The sequence below is a fragment of the Lepidochelys kempii genome, chromosome 7 (assembly GCF_965140265.1).
Source record: "Lepidochelys kempii isolate rLepKem1 chromosome 7, rLepKem1.hap2, whole genome shotgun sequence".
Lineage (NCBI taxonomy): Eukaryota > Metazoa > Chordata > Testudines > Cheloniidae > Lepidochelys > Lepidochelys kempii.
In genome coordinates, this window is record NC_133262.1 from 62,226,330 (window position 1) to 62,246,275 (window position 19,946).

The 19,946-nt window shown below is 44.7% G+C and overlaps 1 protein-coding gene across 7 annotated transcripts in view; it reads left to right on the forward strand.

Moving 5' to 3' along the window:
- ADK (adenosine kinase) overlaps nt 1-19,946 on the forward strand; it is a 542,347-nt gene that overhangs the window by 256,320 nt on the left and 266,081 nt on the right. For all 7 annotated transcript variants that reach the window (XM_073353161.1, XM_073353162.1, XM_073353156.1 and 4 more), the window contains one exon: nt 11,481-11,653. In XM_073353161.1, the coding sequence (XP_073209262.1) occupies nt 11,481-11,653 (173 nt within the window). The remainder of the gene's footprint in view (nt 1-11,480; nt 11,654-19,946) is intronic.

A 19,946-nucleotide genomic window follows, 5' to 3' on the forward strand; every position in this document is an offset into this window, starting at 1 on the left:
GCATAGTGAAGAGGTCAGGGTTCAAACAGTTGGCTTCCAAGAGCCATCCATGCTTCAGATTCCTAAGTTGAGGGCTTGATGTGTTTTAGCAATACATATTTCTCATCTCAGTATTTACTGTGTCATTCCTTCAATCTATGGGCTAGGAAGAAGAGAGAGAATCCTTTTCAGGCCTTCTTTAATTCAGAGGCCCTAGCAGCCAAGTCTGTATTTTATGGCAAATAGAAGCATTTTCAAATTACAGATCCTGGGAAAAGATATGGTCTTGTGTGTCCACAGCACTTTTTGAGATGTTAGAGATGAGGTGGGCAACAGGGGAAAGTGAGATAAAATATAATTCCTCCTTATTAGTTGTCTGGGCATCTATAACACATCTCAGTACAATAGAACCTCAGAGTTATGAACACCAGAGTTACTAACTGACTGGTCAACTACATTCCTCATTTGGAACCAGAAGTATGCAATCAGGCAGCAGCAGAGATGGGAAAAACAAACAAAAATGCAAATACAGTACGTAAAATACACGTTTACGGTGTTAAACGTAAACTATTAAAAAAATAAAGGGAAAGTTGAAAAAAGATTTGACAAGGTAAGGAAACTTTCTGTGCTTGTTTCATTTCAATTAAGATGGTTAAAAGCATTATTTTTCTTCTGCATAGTAAAATTTCAAAGCTGTCTTAAGTCAATGTTCAGTTGTTAACTTTTGAAAGAACAAACATAACATTTTGTTCAGAGTTACAAACATTTCAAAGTTATGAACAACCTCCATTCCTGAGGTGTTTGTAAGTCTGAGGTTCTACTGTAGTTAGACATACAAGTACTGAATAAATAGACAAATACAGTTCTCACCTTTCAATTGTGCAAAAACTTGACTGGGCCCCACCCAACTCTGCTCATTAATCCATATACTTTAAAAAAATCAAATAATTAACTGAGATACAAAATGGTATTAGTTTTTTATTTGAGTGGATGATACTAACCATCCTTCATCTGGCTTTGGGGGAGGGGAACACACTACTTTTTTGTTTATTTGGGCAGCATAAGGCATCGTAAATCATCCGCTTAAGATGGTAAGTTCTTTTAGGTGGGAGCACAACTGAAGCAGATCAGCATTAGTTTTTAAATATGCAAATAAAATGCTTGTGAAAAGTGTCAGAGAGCCCAGAGGACTAAACATACATCAGTTTTTCGCAATGTCCTCTAAATCTTGCTTTATTGTAAACTCTGTGTATAAATAAACCTGAAGACTTTTTCTTAAAGGAGGCTGATTATTTTAAAATATAGTTATTGTTAAGCAGTGATTAGGCAAATGCTTAAACTGGACAACATCCTCACTGCCTTCATTCTCTTGTGTATGGAAGAAAAATACACCAGAAATTAGAAACTAGCTTTTCTATAATCCCTCCTCACCCAACAAAACCAATTTTTTTAAAATGGCTAGGCTGGGTGGAGTTGCAAAAGAAGAACTGGATTGTGAGTTCAGACTTAGTACAGTAAAATGTTTTATCTGTGATCTGCAACTTGTTGCTCTGGCAACAAAAATACATGAATTTAAAGAGGAAAATTTTCAGCATATGGGATTGATAAAATTGCAGTGTCTTTCTGCTCTTTCCAATTCAGGAGTAGGATTATCATTTGCCAAATTCTTATAATTGTCACACATTCTTTCTAAATGAAATGTAAATTGTATATTAAATTGTTATGTTTATGAAAATGTATAATAACTTAAAAATTAGTCAAAAGAATGTTCTCTAATAGTTCAAGCACGCATAAGCTAGGGCTTTGATTTGACAACAAAAATTACTTTTACAAACTATGTTGCTTGAGCTTTACTAAATGGTAAATAGTTTAATGTATTGGGAGTTCTTGACAGCAGATGAAGACCTGCCACTTTAAAGGCTCTGTTGCCTTAAATGCTTTCTAACTCCAGTAGTCAAAGGCTGTTAAGCTTTAAGTGCTCTGTCATACTTACAGGCTTTTATAGCAGAAGCATACAGCAAACAGCAATGATGATGGAAAATGATGGCAGGTAGACTTAAAACACCATAAAGCATAGAGACAATTGTATGTAATGCCTCAAATTGAATCCGTTTTGAATGAAATGATCAGCCATATGCGCCACCCTTATGGACTCTGTAAGAAGAAGAGAAGAAATGTACCCTATTGCTAACTGTGCATGAAATTGCAGTGTTAGGAGATATTGACCAGATGTTTCAGTCTCAACAAATAGCTTGTTATGTGACTGAGTGAAAATCTCTCTGCTGCTTTGATCACTTACACCTTAAGGGAAGAAGTAATTTAATAGAGGCTGTCAAAGTTCATCAGTGTCAATAAATTTTGCCTTGACCTTTGCCATCTGTTTTTGATACTGTTGCTGATAGAAGTTGAGAGGCAGATGTTTACAGTATGAGGGAGTACTGCTCTTTATGAAATCAACGCTACAGAGAGCAATGGAGATCCTTTCACTCAGACTCTTTTGGTGTGATTCAGGTGTTGGTATGTGTTCATTCAGACTGCACAGCATTTACTGGAGGTGCAAACATGGCACATTCTTGCATTCTGAAAAGTAAAGATGACTTTTTGGGGGTTATAGGTGTGCTTTTTCATATATTTTGTATCATTTTAGTCTGTCACAAAGAAATCCTACATTAAATCGTATTTGTATTTGGCAGCGGTGATACCTGTCCTGGCAGGTTAATTGTCATTTAACTACTTTGTACTTACACAGTGCCTTTCATTGGAGAATTTGAAAGCATTTTTCAGACACTTACCACACTTCGCAATGTCCCTGTGGAGCAAGTATTATACCTTTTGTACAATGGGTGAGCTGAAGCATGCACAGATTGCAACATGCTGATGGTCAAATAGTGAATCTATGCCAGAACTGGTAATACACCTCAGAACTCTGAAGTCTATACTTGTTCTCTCACCTTTATACCACACTTCTTCCAATAACAGCAGATACATTCTGTAGTTTGCAATTACACTTTACCAGTGGTTCTCAAACTTTTTTTTTCACAGGCTATTTGAAAAGTGCTGAGGGTCTTGGCGGACCTTTTAATGATCTTTCCAAATGTTGTTTGTACCATTAGCTAACTATTGTAAAGCGCTTGGGATAAAAGCGCTGTATAAAAAAACCTTAATAATAATTAACCTTTTTTGTTCTACGAATAAAAGCTCACAATTCATATTTTAATATCTGTAGTCTTACCTTTCTAATACGATGGATGTGCCCTCTCTCCCCCACCTCAGCAGCCCCCCAAGCTGGGGCTGGGAAGGAGGGGCGTCTCTCCCGCTCTCCTCTGCAGTAGCAGCCCCCCGAGCTGGGGCTGGGAAAGGGCGGGGCGGGGGTCTCTCCCCCGCCACAGCAGCCACAGAGCTGAGGGTGGGAAGGACTGCCATCTCTCCCCAGCAGCCGCAGTCCTGGAGCTGGAGAAAGTGGCCTTGTTCTCTGGCCACCGCAGTCCTGCATATCCCAAATTTCTCCCATCCCCTCTTCTCACTCCACTGCCTCCTCCCACCTACCTCCTATTCCCCCCAAGGCCACCACCTCACCTTACATGTACGTCTTCTTCAGGGTCCAGGCTCCTAAGTAGTGGAGCCGCACCTGTGCAAGTCAACTAATTAGGTGGGTGGCCCTTCATTCTCTTGTGTGCAGCCACCCAGGTGCGCACCTTAGAGGGAACTGTCCACGGACCACCTGAATGGAGCTTGTGGACCACAGTTTGAGAACCTCTGCACTACATGGCTAGCTTTATTCCTGTGTTGTATTCACTGCTTTGCTACACAACTGCTGTATGACTTTGGGCATGTCACTTAACATCTTTGCATCTCTTAACGTATCAGTAAAAAGAGTCTACAAGTTAATTCTCTCAAGTAGCTTAGTTAATGTTAATAAAGCTCTTTCAGCTTTCCTTAATGAACACTGGTATACACTATAAATGCCATATTCTGGTCCCTGCTGTACAAAGGGCTTTGGAGTATTCAATGTATGCATATGTTTTTGCCAGATTCATACAATGGTTTAGTTTTTACTTCAATTTTTTTCCTTACATTAATGGTCTTCTAAGCTGAGTTGTGATAAACCTCCTTCCTACATCCTTCCATTTTAAGTGTTCATAACAAATTATTTTCAAAGGGACTCTCCATATTCTCACTATTGAGAGAGATGCCCAGGGTGCAGCAGGCTGGTAAAACAGCCTGAAAGTAGTGCCTTTTGGGACTCTTTTGGCTCTGAATATTTTGCTGATGAAGGGGCTCTCTAACCTCCTCTGAAATTCTTTTCACATGCAGTTGTGGGTAGACCTGAAACTTCTAGCCTGTCTCCATTGACCTTTGTCAGTCTTTCTATTGATTTATTAAAAAAAATGGTAAGTGGTGGTTAAGATAGCTAATGTTAGGTTTTAGTAAACAGGTAATATATTAGCTAGTTTTATAGTTGTCGAGCTCTCTGTGCTCACAGGTGTGATTTGCAGTTCTGACAGGATCAGATATGGCAGATTGCACAGTGAAGAGGTCAGGGTTCAAACAGGGCCTTCCAAGGGCCTTCCATGCTTCAGATTCCTAAGTTCAGGGCCTCACATGTCTTGGTGATACACATTTCCCATCTCAGTATTTTCTGTGTCCTTCAACCCATGGACTAGAAAGGAGAGAGAGAATCCTTTTCAGGGCTTCTTTCATTCAGAGGTCCTAGCAGCCAAGTCTGTAGGTTTTAAGCCAGCAGGATCTTTGGGTTTTGTGCAAGGCCCTAAGAGGCAGTCTCCTTTTCTAAGCAGGTTCTAAGAAATCAGCTCCAGGATCCCTATTGACCTCTATTTCTGGATTTGGAGCAAAGACAATCATGTTGGGTTTAGTGACTAAGATTCCATTTACTGCTTACTTCAGAGCAGAGGGATACAATGCTCCTAGCCGAGTACATCAGTTTCTAAGAACCCAAGATTCAAAAGTGCAGCACTGAAAATTCCTTCTGCTTAGAAGGAACATCGCACTAAGGAGAAGGCTTCAGATGCTTCATGGTAATGTTGCTAGCATGAGGAGACTTTCAGACCTCTCTCTTCAGCTTTGATATGTAAGTATGCTAATAGCTGCAGCTTCAGAAAGATTCAAGAACTCAGTCTGCATTGGCTGATAAAGATCAAAAGATGGATTGCATTGACAAAAAGATGTATTTATCAGTCTCTTTCGTCATCAGGATTGCTAATATTTCCCAGATACCAATACCATCTAAGGGACAAGATGGCTATTTGCTCAGAAATTGTCTGAGGATTAGAGTAAACTTGCTAATGCTGTAACTCTGAAGAGCTGTTGGTGCAGTCTGAAAGCACCAGTTGACTATTTAGACTGTTTCTAGAACTGTCTCCTCAAGATGACATTCCTGTGTAAGGTCTTTAAGATTATCTGCTGAGACCCAAGAGCAGAAGACCTTCCTTTTGAAGGCAAAGGTCTCTTCACAATGGAGAAGCTGAGGAAAACCAGTTCAGTTGCTCAGTCTCTGGGTCTGTCTTCACCTGAGAAATGGAGGCACTGCTCTCCACTACCAGTGTCAGACGGTAATACCCTGTGCTGTTTGTACCCTCCTCTAAGGTGGCCATACCAACAACAGCAGAGGAAAGCCTTTCAAACAAAGACTAAAGAGATATGATCTGGTTCATCTTTCAACCCAGCATCCTCATTCTGGAGAATTTAGGCCATATGGGATATTTGAGAGCCACAAACCAATCTTAAACACAACTTTGTTTCCCTTTTCCCTACTTTTAGAGAATAATAGTCTCTGTTGCACATGGCATGAAGAGGAATTGCTATGGGTCATTGGGCTCTAGAGGTCATTCATAAAAGACTGTGTAATCTAATTTGACTCTGACACTTCCCAATATGTTTTCAAGGCTCTTTCTTACAAGACAGTGGTGAAAGACAAAGTGCAATCCTTCCCACAGTTGGGAGCAATAGAAGAAGTCTCTATGGAATTTAGGGGAATAATAAAGGGCACAGGATCCAGAGATGTTTGGGAAAGTTACACATAATCATCTTGGAGCAGTGGATAAGGAGTAGGGATGTAAATACCATTTAAAAAGCTAACTGTTCAAACTATTTAAAATATTTTGTTTAAATGGTTAACTGATTAAGCAGCTGGGCGCAATCTGGCTGGTGGCAGTGCTGGCTGGGGCCGATCCAGCTGGTGTGTGGGTTAATGATTAAGGCAGGTAAACCAGTAAGACTAATGCTTACCATTCAATTGGTTAACATTTTACATCCCTAGTAGTGAGATGGGCCCTCAATCCTTCTTCCTCAAGATTCAAGAAGAATTGTTCACATAGTCTGTGATCATATGTACTAAGCAAGGAGGGAGTTGATTCCAAGCAATTCTGCAAAGTGGGAGTAGTTCATTAGAAACTGTATTTATCATGTTTAGCAGGTGGTTTTCCATCTTGCAGGAAGAGACAGTACTCTTATGTGCCAGCTCAACCAAAGTCTTCAAAACCAACATGAGTTGTCTGTGAAACAGTCAGTAGTAGAGTGGATTTTCCACAGTGGGGATGTCCAGCCAAAGACCTTAGTCTGGACACCAAATGCAAAAGATTCTGCTCATCAGGAGGCCTAGAAAATCATTCCAAAACAGTTGTTTTTCTCCTGGACTAGAGAAGAGCCCACCTCTGCACCTTTCCCTCCCATTCCCTTCATATCAAGGAGTCTTTGAAAAATCATAGGAGGTAATACTTATTGCATCAGCATGAGAGGTATTCTGAGTTGCTTCAATTGTCCTGGTTCTTACGAATTTCACCGCAATTATTGTCTGAGAAGAACAGATAGATAGATCCAGCATCCAACCCAGAATCTGTTCACCTTGCGGCTTGGGCCATGGGACTTTGACGGCTCCGGGACCATGCTGCTCAAAATCAAGTTCATGAGTTCCTGACGAATTACAAGAAATGATCTTCTCCTGCTTGTTACTTTCACAATTGGAAAAGGCTTTTGCTGTGGATAAACAATATTATCTCTCCAATTTCAGTCCCAATGTAATCAATACTAGAAAATTTTCACTCTCCACTACCTTGTCCCTATCCTCTCTAGTAACGTATAGAGGAGCTCTTTCAGCTCATCATCTAGTACAGAGGTCCCCAAACTATGAGGTGTGGATGAACATTCAGGGGGGCGCAGCAGGGCCCGGGGAGGTAGCGCCACCAGCCTTGCTCTGGCCCCAGCCCGCCCTTAGTCTTGGCCCCCAGCCGTGGCTTCTGCTTCCAGCACCAGCCACAGCTCTGTTCCTGGTCCCAGGCCCATCCCCAGCTGTGGCCATAACCTCGGCCCCCTTTATCCTGTCCATCCTCCAACCCCTGCTGCAGCCTGGTTCCTGGAGTGTGGGGGTGGGTATGGACAGGGTAAGGAAGGGGGGCGTGACCGTGAAAAGTTTGGGGACTCCTGATCTAGTAAACAGCAAGTGTGTGTTCAGTCACTCTACAGTGAAAGACCCAACACCAACTTGGGACCTGAACTTAGACCTCATAGGGTTATTGAAGCCCTCTTTGAAACCAATGGCCAATTGCATTCTATTTAATTTCTCTGTGAAAACAGCATTCTTTATTGTCATAACATTTGCAGGAAGGGTCAATGAGCTTCAGGCTCTTATGGGTGACCTTCATTTTACAGTATTTCATGAGGATGAAATTTTCCTTCACCCTCATCTTTCCCAAAGTGTTGACGATTATTATGAGAATCTGGCAATAAATTTGTCAGCATTCTTTCCAAGACCACTTCCCATTGAAAGAAAGCTCAGTTACATTCATTAAATGTGAATAAAGCATTTCTACTTCAGTAGATCCAAAGAATTCAGAAAATCACCCATGTTTTTCACTGCCTATAATAACAGGTTTCAGAGTAACAGCCGTGTTAGTCTGTATTCGCAAAAAGAAAAGGAGTACTTGTGGCACCTTAGAGACTAACCAGTTTATTTGAGCATGAGCTTTCGTGAGCTACAGTCTGCTGCAGCAGTTTCCACGGCATGCATCCGATGAAGTGAGCTGTAGCTCACGAAAGCTCATGCTCAAATAAATTGGTTAGTCTCTAAGGTGCCACAAGTACTCCTTTTCTTACTGCCTATAATAGTGGTTCTCAACCTTTTTACCAGTGTGAGCCACATATGCAGCTCTCTGTGTTTATGTGGGCCACATCCATACAATATATATACTTCCTATATGGCCCTGAAGATGTCACACGGGTCCTAGCTGTGTGCTGACTGGGCTGCAAGTGGCCCACAGGCTGAGAATTACTGGCCCAGGGAACTACTTACCCTAATAGTTATCCTATAGCAGGGGTGGCCAACCTGAGCCTGAGAAGGAGCCAGAATTAACCAATGAGAGTTACCAAAGAGCCACAGTAATATGTCAGCAGACCCCCATTCACTACCCCCCTTTAGGGTGACCAGATGTCCCGATTTTTGAGCCTTTTTCTTATGTAGGCTCCTATTTCCCCCCACCCCATGTCCTGATTTTTCACATTTGCTGTCTGTTCACCCTACCCCCCTCCCTCCCTTTGCCTCCTGCCCCCTGCAATCAGCTGTTTTGCAGTGCGCAGGAGGCTCTGGTGGGGCAGGGGGAGGAGCGAGGGCATGGCATGCTCAGGGGAAGGGGCAGGAGCCTTGGGGGAAGGGGAGGAGTGGTGGCAGAGCAGGGGGTTGAGCAGTGAGCACCCCACAGCACATTGGAAAGTTAGCATCTGTAGCTCCAGCCTCAAAGTCAGTGCCTATGCAAGGAGCCGCATATTAACCTCTGAAGAGCCGCATGCATCTTTGGAGCCACAGGTTGGCCACCCCTGTCCTATAGGGGTAACTATTAGGGAAATGTCATCAGTGCCCAGCACCCATCCAAAAGCGTCAGGCTTTACATTGGAAGAGTGTTATAAGTTAGCAGTGTTCTTATGCTGGCTCATTGGCGAGATCACCTTAATTGTATGCCATAGACATATTCTTGCCAGACCTATGGCACTCAGTACATATGTTTACTGAGATTTACTCTTTCAACTTGTGTAAATCTGCCACAAAGGCAAAGTAATATTGCAATCCTTATTTAACTAGCACTCCTCAACCCACCATTTTTGGGAGGAATATCACTACTAGTTGAACTCGCCAAAGTGGGAATGTGCAGAGGTCACGCAAAGAAGAAACCTTTCAGTATGTGGAGTTTTTTGGGAAAAACCTCTGCACAGTCATGCTGCCAGTCCACGGTCCCCTCTTCCTCAGAGTTCTGTTGCTGTGCCAGGCTTTGAAGTTCATGTGGAAGGAACTGAGGCAGTGAGCATGCCCCACCCCCTTTTCATATGCATGCATCTGGAATGTTCAGAGGTGTGCGCAGGCCCCTCAACAGGCACCGTCACCTGAAGAATCTCTGCTGTATCATGGGCACATCTCCCAGTAACAGGAATGCGCAGGCTCATCTCAAAGAACTTCAGTAAGTAACCTTTATTTCTGATACATCAGGACACCCATACTTAAACTGAAAATGAAGACTGGTATAGACTTGAATCCATGCAGGACCTAAGTGTTCAGCCACCCAGTCCAGAAAATGTTTTTGACCTCTCCTTCCGAAGCGGATTTACCTGGAGTGAGAGAGAATGACATCCTTGGAAATTGGTCCTCAGTGCAACCACTCTGATCACCTGCCTGCCAAGGCCGGCCTTGATTTGAATATTTGATGGCAAGTTGCATGTTTAAACTCAGTTGACCTGCTGCACATAGTCAAAATTGTGGCATTGTAGCATATATACTTTTTCATAAAGATCTATGATATAGTACATGAGTGGTGTTAATGCTCCAAGTTTGATCAGATGGTATATAAGGATGAAAAAACAGATATGTCGTTTGCTAAAATGTGTTAGATCCTCAAGGGGCAGTTTGTGAAATTCCACAGGGATTTTTGAGGAATTGGCAGGGTTCATAAAGAGCGGGTGCTTTAAGTGCTGTCCATAGTATACCCTGCAAATTCTAGTAATCTGTGAGAGTAAGTCACACTTTTTGGCAGAGAACACAAGATTTGAACCTGTCTCCTCTTATCAACATTGAAACTGGTTCCATGCATTCCATAAAGGAGCGTATGGTATTCTTAATCTTATAAAATAATCTGTACTGCTTTCCCCTGCCTTCAAAGATAGTAAACTAATCTGTCTGAAAGAGTTCAACTATTGGTTTTATAAAGTATTCTGTGTAACGTCTCAGTCTCTTACATAAAAAATTCCTTATTCTGTAAAGGTTCAGTTACTTTCTTTATTAATTTAGAATAAGAACAAATAGGTCTGCATAGCTCATCAAAGATACATTTTTGTGTGTGAAAAACTTCTGTTGCTCCAATAAAGATACCACATTTTCAGTTTTGTCCACTTTTTCCTAATTAGTGAAGACTTTTTAATGTGAATAAAGCCCTTTTTTCCTCTGGAACTGAATAATAATGGAGACATGACTAAGACTGTATTTCCAGCTCAGTTACTTGAACTTTCTACAACCCACAGATTTGTAACGGAGACATTATCATTTATTTAAATCTTGATTAGGAAACAATTATAAGTGGGGGTTTAGCATGCAGTAAATTCATGTTGCCTTTAATTCATACTGTAGATTGAGTGGATAAGCTTACTGATTTTAAGTAGGGGGAATTATAATGACTTCAGTTGGTTGACTCATGACTGCCAGGGTAGAGTTTTGTATTGTTTCTTCATGACATTTATTATATTTTTAGGTCACTGGCAGTTTTATCTTGTGGTTAAATTTTATTTTTCCCATTTTAGCACACAACACAGAATCAGTTACAGTTGATTGATATATCTGTCCTTCTTTTGTAAAAAGAAGCTTTGTGAAATAACCCAACAGTTTAGCAGCACTACACAGCTATACTCTTTATTTAAAAATCAATTTGCAGAATTGCTCTGAGTAAAGTTCAGGACAGAGATTTTTACATATAATTTACCAGTGTGGATAGGATAATTCCCTTATTTTGCATATAACTGTTAAATACAAAGGGTTATTTTCAATGCTAGTTGCATTTTTAAAATCTATATTGTGAACATTGTAGACTTTCTATTTTTTCAAATGTACTGTCTTCCTCTGTTTTGCTCTTCCATTTGTGTTTTGTTTTCTTCTGTTTTGCAATTACTATTTAAAAAAACCACACAAAATCCCTTTTAAGTTCTTTTGAGGGAACACAGATTCACTGATGTATCTGATCTCACAGGCAAGTGATTTTTTTTTTTTACAGTACATCATTATATTTGAATATAGTATCAGAAGGACTCATGAGTTTTACTTCAATTTTGAATTATTAAACCCTCAACATTATTCTATGTGAATCCTTTATTAACCTTTCCTGAGTTAATGTATCTAATACTTTTTTTTAAAACCTATGGCACAGAGTATGTGACCTGACTTAGAAAAGAGGTGGAAAAAAGTATATATCAAACATTCTCAGTTATTTGTATTTTTTTCTTCTTTCCATCGGCAGTGGATGATCCAGAGCCCTTACAAAGCAGCAACTTTCTTTGGGTGCATTGGAACAGATAAATTTGGTGAGATCCTGAAGAACAAAACTGAGGAAGCTCACGTGGATGCTCATTACTATGAGCAGAGTGACGAGCCAACAGGAACTTGTGCTGCCTGCATCACTGGTGACAACAGGTCAGATGTCTTTCCCTAGAAGTTTTTCTTGTTCTGAAGGATATGAGTGCCGATAAAATAGAAGTCTACCTTTTGATTTGGAATATATTTGCGATATTTGACCTTGAAAATGTAATATACACAATAAAGATGCAGTATTAACAACAACAGTTATTTGGGGAGTTGAGGCAGGCTGGCTCTTCTATTTTTGTTTTCATGTTCTGAGTATATAAGGTGCGTGACAATGGAAGGGTGTTAGTATACTAATCAGGAGTCCGGCGGCACCTTAAAGACTAACCGATTTATTTGAGCATAAGCTTTCATGGGTAAAAACCCCACTTCTACAGATGCACATTCTTCTCTGTGCACATTAACTACTCCAGCCTCACCTTAGTCTCGAGAGGCAGGCGAAGCAAAGAGGATACCCCCCTATGCATCTAAGGGAGGTAAAATATAATTACTCAAGCCAGAATTTGGCCAGGACATCAGGGTTAATGCCCCTCCCTCTTGTGCCCGCTGTTAACATTGTAGTGTTTACTATAAGTAAATTCAAGATACAGCTTCAAGGTTGAGACACAGGGCCAGACTCACAGCTGGCGTAGGTGAGAGCAATAATTCCACTGTCTTCAGTGGAGCTGCCCAGTTAGTTACACCAGGTCTGAACTCGGTTCAGTGTCTCGGTTCACACCACTTCCACAGCCATTGAAAAAGGAGCAAAATATTTCAGACGGGCAACGTAAGCTGAACTCTGTAGAGTGTTCGGCACCATGGGTGGCCAATAATCGAAAGTAGCTTCTTGTTACTGAGCCTTAAACTCTGTTGTTCTAGACAAAGGACTGTGTACAGGAAAACCTTGGGAGGCAGCGTTTAATCTCAAAGTCCGTCTGTTAATTGTAGATGAAAGTTGATTGGCACATCACTATGAGTGATGAAAAATATTAATGTAATTAGTGTATTTAAAGAGGGTAGATACCAGTTAATCAGTCCAGTGCTGTCACTATATGGAAGGATGAAAAGTGAGATATTGTTTGTCACTGATGTTCACAAGTCAATATGAGAACTGTAACTCAACAGAGGTGAGTGAGACAATGAATGAATGATATCCTGAAATTGTAACTGAACAATTAGAATAAGCATAACATTGAACTATTCACTGCTATGTGTTTTATTTGTATTTGAGATTTTTATTTGTTCTTATTTTAATTGATCTGTATATCATTGAAGTCTCACACTCATGACACATTCATTTGTCTCATCTTGTCTTAAATTAAATAGTAAGTGCTTCATGACAGGGACCATAAATTCCAGTTTGGCTGTACTGAACATTGTGCTATGGGACTCTCATCCTGATTGGAGCATTTTGGGTGCTACTGCAATACAACCAATCAAAAGGAAGAGTTTTGAAGAAGAGAATGAAGATAGAGTAACTCATTCTGAGCATCTTCTTGATTTTCTCTGCACAAAAAGGTTTCCTCTTTACTGTTGCTGACACGTACTGATTTTAATGATGGTTGCTGAAGACTTGAGATGGCTGTTATGCTTTCTGGAGTGACTCACGACCATGAGTGCCAACCTCAGGGCAGACTGTCAAGAAGCAGGGCAGAGATCCCAAACCCGTTGTATGGTCTATAATGAGATTTCACCAATGCAGTAACAATTGTGAACTCCTAAAGCACTATGACAGTCTTACTATGGAGTCAGACAGTTTCCTTGGGCATTCCAGTCTATCTTGCCACCCAGGCAAGCTGGACTTAGTGATGATTGCTATATTACCAAAGATCACAAAAGATTCAGGTTCCTTCCAGTCCCAAGAGACCAGTTACTTACCTCAGGGCAATTTGTACCTTAGACCTCTGGCTAAAGATAATGCTTGTAGACAATCCTATAATAAACTAGTTAAAGATTTATGAACTAGGAAAAACAAATAAGTTATTCTTCTTCGAGTGATTGCTCATGTGCATTCCACAATAGGTTTGCGTGCTTGCCACGTGCACCAGTGCCAGAAGTTTTTCCTTTAGCAGTATCCATAGGGGAGCGCCTCTAGTGACCTAGAGGGCTCTGCTATGGCGCGGTACAAGGGGAGCTGCGCGCTCCCTCCACCCTCAGTTCCTCCTTGCCGCCAGTGAAGGTGCTTCGGAACTGCTCTGCTCCAGCTCTGCTGTTGCTTTCCCTCTTGAACTCTGTTAGTTCATAATTAGTAATGCCTGTAGTTGTGTTTGGTTTTTTTAAGGGTAGTTTTAGTTAGAATTAGTTAAGTGCGCCTGTGGTCGGGGCATGCACCGGGCTTTAAATCGTGCAACACTTACAAACAGCCTATGCCCGTGAGTGATTTGCACACAGACTGTTTACGCTGTCTGGGGGAAACCCATCTCAGTGATGGCTGCAAGATTTGCAGTTCCTTCAAACCTTGGACCAAGAAGGAGATAAACATTCGGCTCCGAGCCATTTTGAGGGAGTTGGCCCTAACCCTGACACCTTTGCACTGCTCCGAGTCAGGCCTGAGCATCGTGGCATCAGTGCACAGCAACCCAATGGTCGGTACCGCTCCCTGTCCATGGGACATTCCAAAAAGGCGAAGAAGAGGTCTTCTCTGCCAAGGCACCGGAGTAAGACTGGGGGAGAGACTAGACCCTCGTTCTCAACACCGTTCCCCGCTCAGTGACCCCCCCCCACCCCGTGCGCAATCTACACTGGTTCCCATCGACCCCCACCAGGTTGTCTGGCTGGGTACCGGCCAACAGGGGTTCCAGGCACCACTACACCTCGAGAGAACATAGATCTCATGAGGAGAGTGTGCCCCGTCGGGACCGGGGCAGATGGCACTGGAGGTCGTTGTCTCTGAGAAGCTACCATAGCCCCTTGCAGTAAGGGCATCAACACCGTTCCCGTTTGTCTCGCTCGAGGTCCCCACCATGGCACCACTCCCGAAGCCCCAGGCGTCAATCGCCAGCACCCCACCATTGCGGATCCGTCCATCGGAGCTGGTCATGGAGCAGCTGCTACCAGCAGTACTCCTGCTCCTCCACGATGGGATCACGGTCTTGTGGTTGGCACCACTCCCAACAGCACCACTCGTCCCAGTCCCAGGATAGCGGTCAATTGTATGCCAGCCCGGCCTCCCTTCGAAGTTGTCACTCAATGGGACAGTCTAGTCAGGCTGGACAGCCCACTCCATCAGTGCCACAGCAGGTTGGTGGAACAAACAGACATGAAGTTACACAGTCTGAAGGACTCCCACAAGACATTAAAGACCCTTGGCCTCTATGTCCCAGCCCTGGCCAGGACCAAGTTCAGACCACAACAGGTTCCCGGTCAGGCCACCGACTCCAGATACGAGCCCCTTTATAAAAAGTCAAGGGATTATTGCCTGCAAATGCAATCCCGGCCTGCACCCCAGTCTGGGACCTCTAAGGGTAAACAGGCAGGAAAGTGCCAGTTTTGACGGGATGCCCTGGGACGATTTACCAGTTCATACCATGTATCCACCTGCAATAAAACTTCCCTTCTCCAACCAGTTGCATGTTTTTCTCCCAGAGTGTTCACGGCTGACCTCGGACTGATGGGTCCTCAACACTGTCTCCCAGGGCTACACCCTCTAGTTTACTTCTACCCCACCCTCCATCCCCGTCCCTCCTCAGAAACCCCTCTGACGAGAGCCTACTTGAGCAAGAGGTGAGGTGGCTTCTTGGCTTAGAGGTGGCGCCAACAAAGTTCAGACGCAAAGGGTTCTACTCCCACTATTTCCTTATCCCGAAGGCCAAAGGGAGGCCTGAACCAGTACATGGTAAAGCTCAAGTTTTGCATGATCTCTCTGGCCGCCATCAGCCCCTCCCTGGATCCCGGGGACTGGTATGCTGCTCTCGATCTACAGGACGTGTACTTCCACATTCATACATTCAGGGGATGCAGGCGTTTCCTCTGTTTCACGGCTGGGCCAGAGCACTACCAATTCACTGTCCTCCCGTTTAGCCTGTCCATGGCCCCTAGGGTATTCACAAAGTGTATGTCTGTGGTAGCGGCCTACCTCAGACATCGGGGGGTCCAGATCTTTCCCTACCTCGACAACTGGCTGGTCAAGGGCAGCTCCAGGTCGCTGGTATAGGATCATGTATCGCTCCTCCTGTCCACGTGCACCACACTGGACCTGTTGATAAACGACAGCCAAGTCCACGTTAGTTCTGGTGCAGCGCATAGAGTTCATTGTGGCAATTCGGGACACGACATCAGCCAGAGCCTCCCTCCCACTGGACAAATTTGAAACCCTAAGGGAGCTCATCAGCTCAGTCATGAGGTTCCCCATGACCATAGCCAGAGCGTGTCTCCAACTCCTGGGTCATAAGTCGGCATGCACATAGGTGGTTCGTCATGCAGACTCAGGATGCGGCCCCTCCAGCTCTGATTAACCTCAGTATTCTCCCAGTCCAAAGACAGGATGGACAAAGTCCCCTCCGAGAAACATGCTTCAAGAGGTCCAAGAGGTCCCGTTCAGGGGACTCCCCCTTCTATGAAATTGGTGTCTTCTATGAAATTGACGCATCGGATCTGGGGTGGGGAGCCCATGTGGGAAACCTCCAGACCCCAGGTCTGTGGTCCACACAGGACCTTGCCCTGCACAAAAATGTCAAGGAGCTAAGGGCGGTCCGTCTGGCATGCGTGGTGTTCCTCTTGCACCTGGTAAGCAGAGTGGTCAGGGTGCTCACGGACAACACAGCCTCGATGTTCTACATCAACAGGAAAGGTGGGGCCCGTTCCTCAGCCCTCTGCCAGGAAGCCCTCAGACTGTGGGACTTCTGCATAGCCTGCAACATTTACCTGGAAGCCCACCACTTACCAGGCATCTAGAACTCTAGGGCGGATCGGCTGAGCCGAGACTTCTCCTCTCAGCACAAGTGGTTACTGCACTCAGAGGTGGTGCACACGAGTTTCCGAACGTGGGGCACTCACCAAGTGGACCTGTTCATGACCTGGCAGAACCGCCGGTGTCCCCGCTTCTGCTCCAGGGGAGGGTTGGGCATGGGCGCGATCTCCGACGCCTGCCTTCTGTCCTGGTTAGGCCAACTTTTCTATGCCTTTCCCCCCGATTCCACTGATGGGCAAGGTCTTGAAAAAGATAAAAACGGACAGGGCCCAGGTCCTCCTAATCGCCCTGGCATGGCCCAGACAACATTGGTACGGGACTCTCACAAGCCTGGCAGTCGCCCCGCTCTGGCCGTTGCCATCCTGCCCGGACCAGCTCTCCCAGGACCAGTGTTGCCTCTTCCACCCCAGCCTCACGGCATGGCCGCTCAATGATTAGGTCGGGAGGAGAGGACTTGCTCGGAAGGGGTTCAGTGCTTCCTCCTGGAGGGCAGGCAGCCCTCCACGTGTCAGGCCTACCTGGCGAAATGGTCTCGGTTTTTCCAGTGGGCCGCTGATCGGGGCATCTTGCCTGTGGTTGCTCTGATCCATTTTATATTAGACTACCTCCTTCATGTTAGAGCCCAGGGCCTAGCACCCTCATCTGTCAAAGTGCACTTGGTGGCCATATCGGCCTTCCACCTGCCAGTGCAGGGTCACATGATATTCTCTCATTCCATGACTGGCCGATTCCTTAAGGGTTTGGATCACCTCTTCCCGTATGTTAGGCCCCCCGTCCCACAGTGGGACCTGAACTTGGTGCTGGCCAGGTTAACTGAACCTCCATTTGAACCGCTAGATACATGCTCCTGGTAACACCTCTCATGGAAGGCAGCCTTCCTGGTGGTGATCGCGTCCGCTATACAGGTCTCGGAGCTCTGGGCCCTAACCTCCGAACCCCCATACATGGTATTCCATAAAGATAAGGTCCAGCTACAACCACATCCTTTGTTCCTCCCTAAGGTGGTCTCCGCCTACCATATGGGCCAGGGCATTTTCCTATTGGTGCTCTATCCCAAACCCCATGCATCCAGCAAGGAGCACTGCTTCCACATGCTGGATGTGAGACGGGCTCTGGCCTTTTACCTGGAATGTACAAAACCGTTCAGGAAGTCTTTGCAACTGTTCATTGCCTCAGCCGAACACATGAGAGGCCAGCCAATCTCCACTCTTCAACTGGATCACCTCATGTATCCATACTTGTTAAGACCTGGCAGGAGTCCCCCTGCCGCCGTTGTGAGGGCACACTCGACCAGCGCACAAGCCTTGTTGGTTGCTTTTCTGGCCCATGTCCCTATTTAGGACATCGGCAGGGCTGCCACATGGTCATCGGTTCACACGTTCACCTCGCATTATGCGATCGTCTCCCAAACCGGGGAGGACACTGGGTTCAGGAGGGCCGTGCTCCGTCCCAAGTGTCTGTGAACTCCTGCCCACCTCCAACAGATACAGCTTGGAATCACCTATTGTGGAATGCACATGAGCAGTCACTCGAAGAAGAAAAGACAGTTACCTTTCTGTAACTGGTGTTCTTCAAGATGTGTTGCTCATGTCCATTCCACTTCCTGCCCTCCTTCCCCTTTGTTGGAGTTGTCTGGCAAGAAGCAACTGAGGGTGGGGGGAGCGCGCAGTGCCCCTTATATCGTGCCATGGTGGCGCCACTCCAGGGGTTGCTATGGGCGCTTCCCTACGGGTACTGCTAAGGGAACAACTTCCGGCACCAGTGCACATGGTGAGCACACACACCTATAGTGGAATGAACATGAGCAACACATCTCAAAGACAACCAGTTACGGAAAGGTAACTGTCTTTTACAAGGTTAAAGTAGGCACACATATATACACAAATGAGTTACAGTCAGTGGTTTTAAAAGATGACAGAGCTGTAGTAATGTCAGCTGTGAATGTCTTTTTAGAGCTAACCCAGGTTGACTCTAGGGATGCCTGCTTGTGTTTGCTAGCTCCAGCCATGTGAGAGTCCAAACACCAAGAGAGATCAAAAATATTATTGTCAGCTACTTTTATTTCCTTCTTCCAGAATTCAAGCTGATGGGACAAGCCCGTTGGCACATAGCCTCTTCATGGGAGTGAAGGGAGAGTTAACAAATGTGTGATCTCGCACAAAGGCCCATTTAGTTTTGATAGGCCTTCTTGATGAGCAAGAGACGATCCCTCCTGACTGGGTACACAGTTTCAGAGAAAACGTTTTTTACAGTTATAAAGTGAAAACTTAAATATTACCTTATAGCATGTGATAAAGAAATTGTAAGTGATATTAATGCATGCAGCAGCTTTCAAGCATTTCATATAGTCTAAAACTAAACACATTGTTATAAGTTCAATAACCATCTTAACCATACTAGCACACAGGTGAAACAGATTGGTTTCTAGCAACAAATTTGTCAGTGCTCGGCTGAGGCCTGAAGCCTTGGCAAGAGCTGGCACCTGGTCTGCCAGCATCACAATTATATCTTATGCTATAATTTCATGGGATAGAGATCCGTTCAAGTTAGTTCATGCTTTAATGCATAAGTAGGTAGAAGAATTTCTAGATTTGATCATCTGGAATAGCAACTGATACATTTTTCTGAAACTGTTAAATGTTTATTCAGTGGCATTAGTTAGCTTCAGTGGACTCTGCTGAACAGAGTACCCATTTCTCAGAGTCCCTAGCACCCCCCACCATCCCAAAATGTGGCCTCACTAGCCCTAGGACCATGGGTACTTTGGGAAAACTTTACTGCCCGCCGAGCACATTATCAAGGAGCAGCTTGCTTTGCAAAAGGCTTGATTGGTTCACTTGCCCTTGAGTGCTTTCTGATAGTATACTTGTGGATTGTAGATCAGAAGAGATTTGGTTAATGCTGACCTGAGTTGAGCTGCTGCTGTTTGCAAAAGGGATGTGGATTGCTGTTTGCAAAGGGGATAAAATTGATTGTGGATTGTTGGGATAGAGAGGACTAAGGAAGTTCTTCCCATAGAATTGTAGGATACTTCTGGATGACGCCTGGGACTAGGGTTGCCAGGCATTCGGTTTTCAACTGGAAGGCCCAGTCGAAAAGGGACCCTGGCGGCTCCGGTGAGCACTGCTTACTGGGCCATTAAAAGTCCGGTTGGCCACCCGCAGCAGGGCAGGCAAACTGTCTGCATGGCTCCCAGGAAGCTGCTGGCATCTTTCTCTGGCTCCTAGGCATAGAAGCAGCCCCAATGGCTCCACTCACTGCCTGAGCACTGGCTCCGCAGCCCCCATTGGCTGGGAACCATGGCCAATGGAAGCTGTGGAGGCAGTGCCTATTGGCAGGGGCAGCACCCACCGGCAGGGGTAGCACACGGAGCTGCCTGGCCACGCATCCCTCCGCCTAGGAGCCAGAGGGAGATGCCAGCAGCTTCTGGGAGCCACCTGAGGTGAGCGCCGCCCA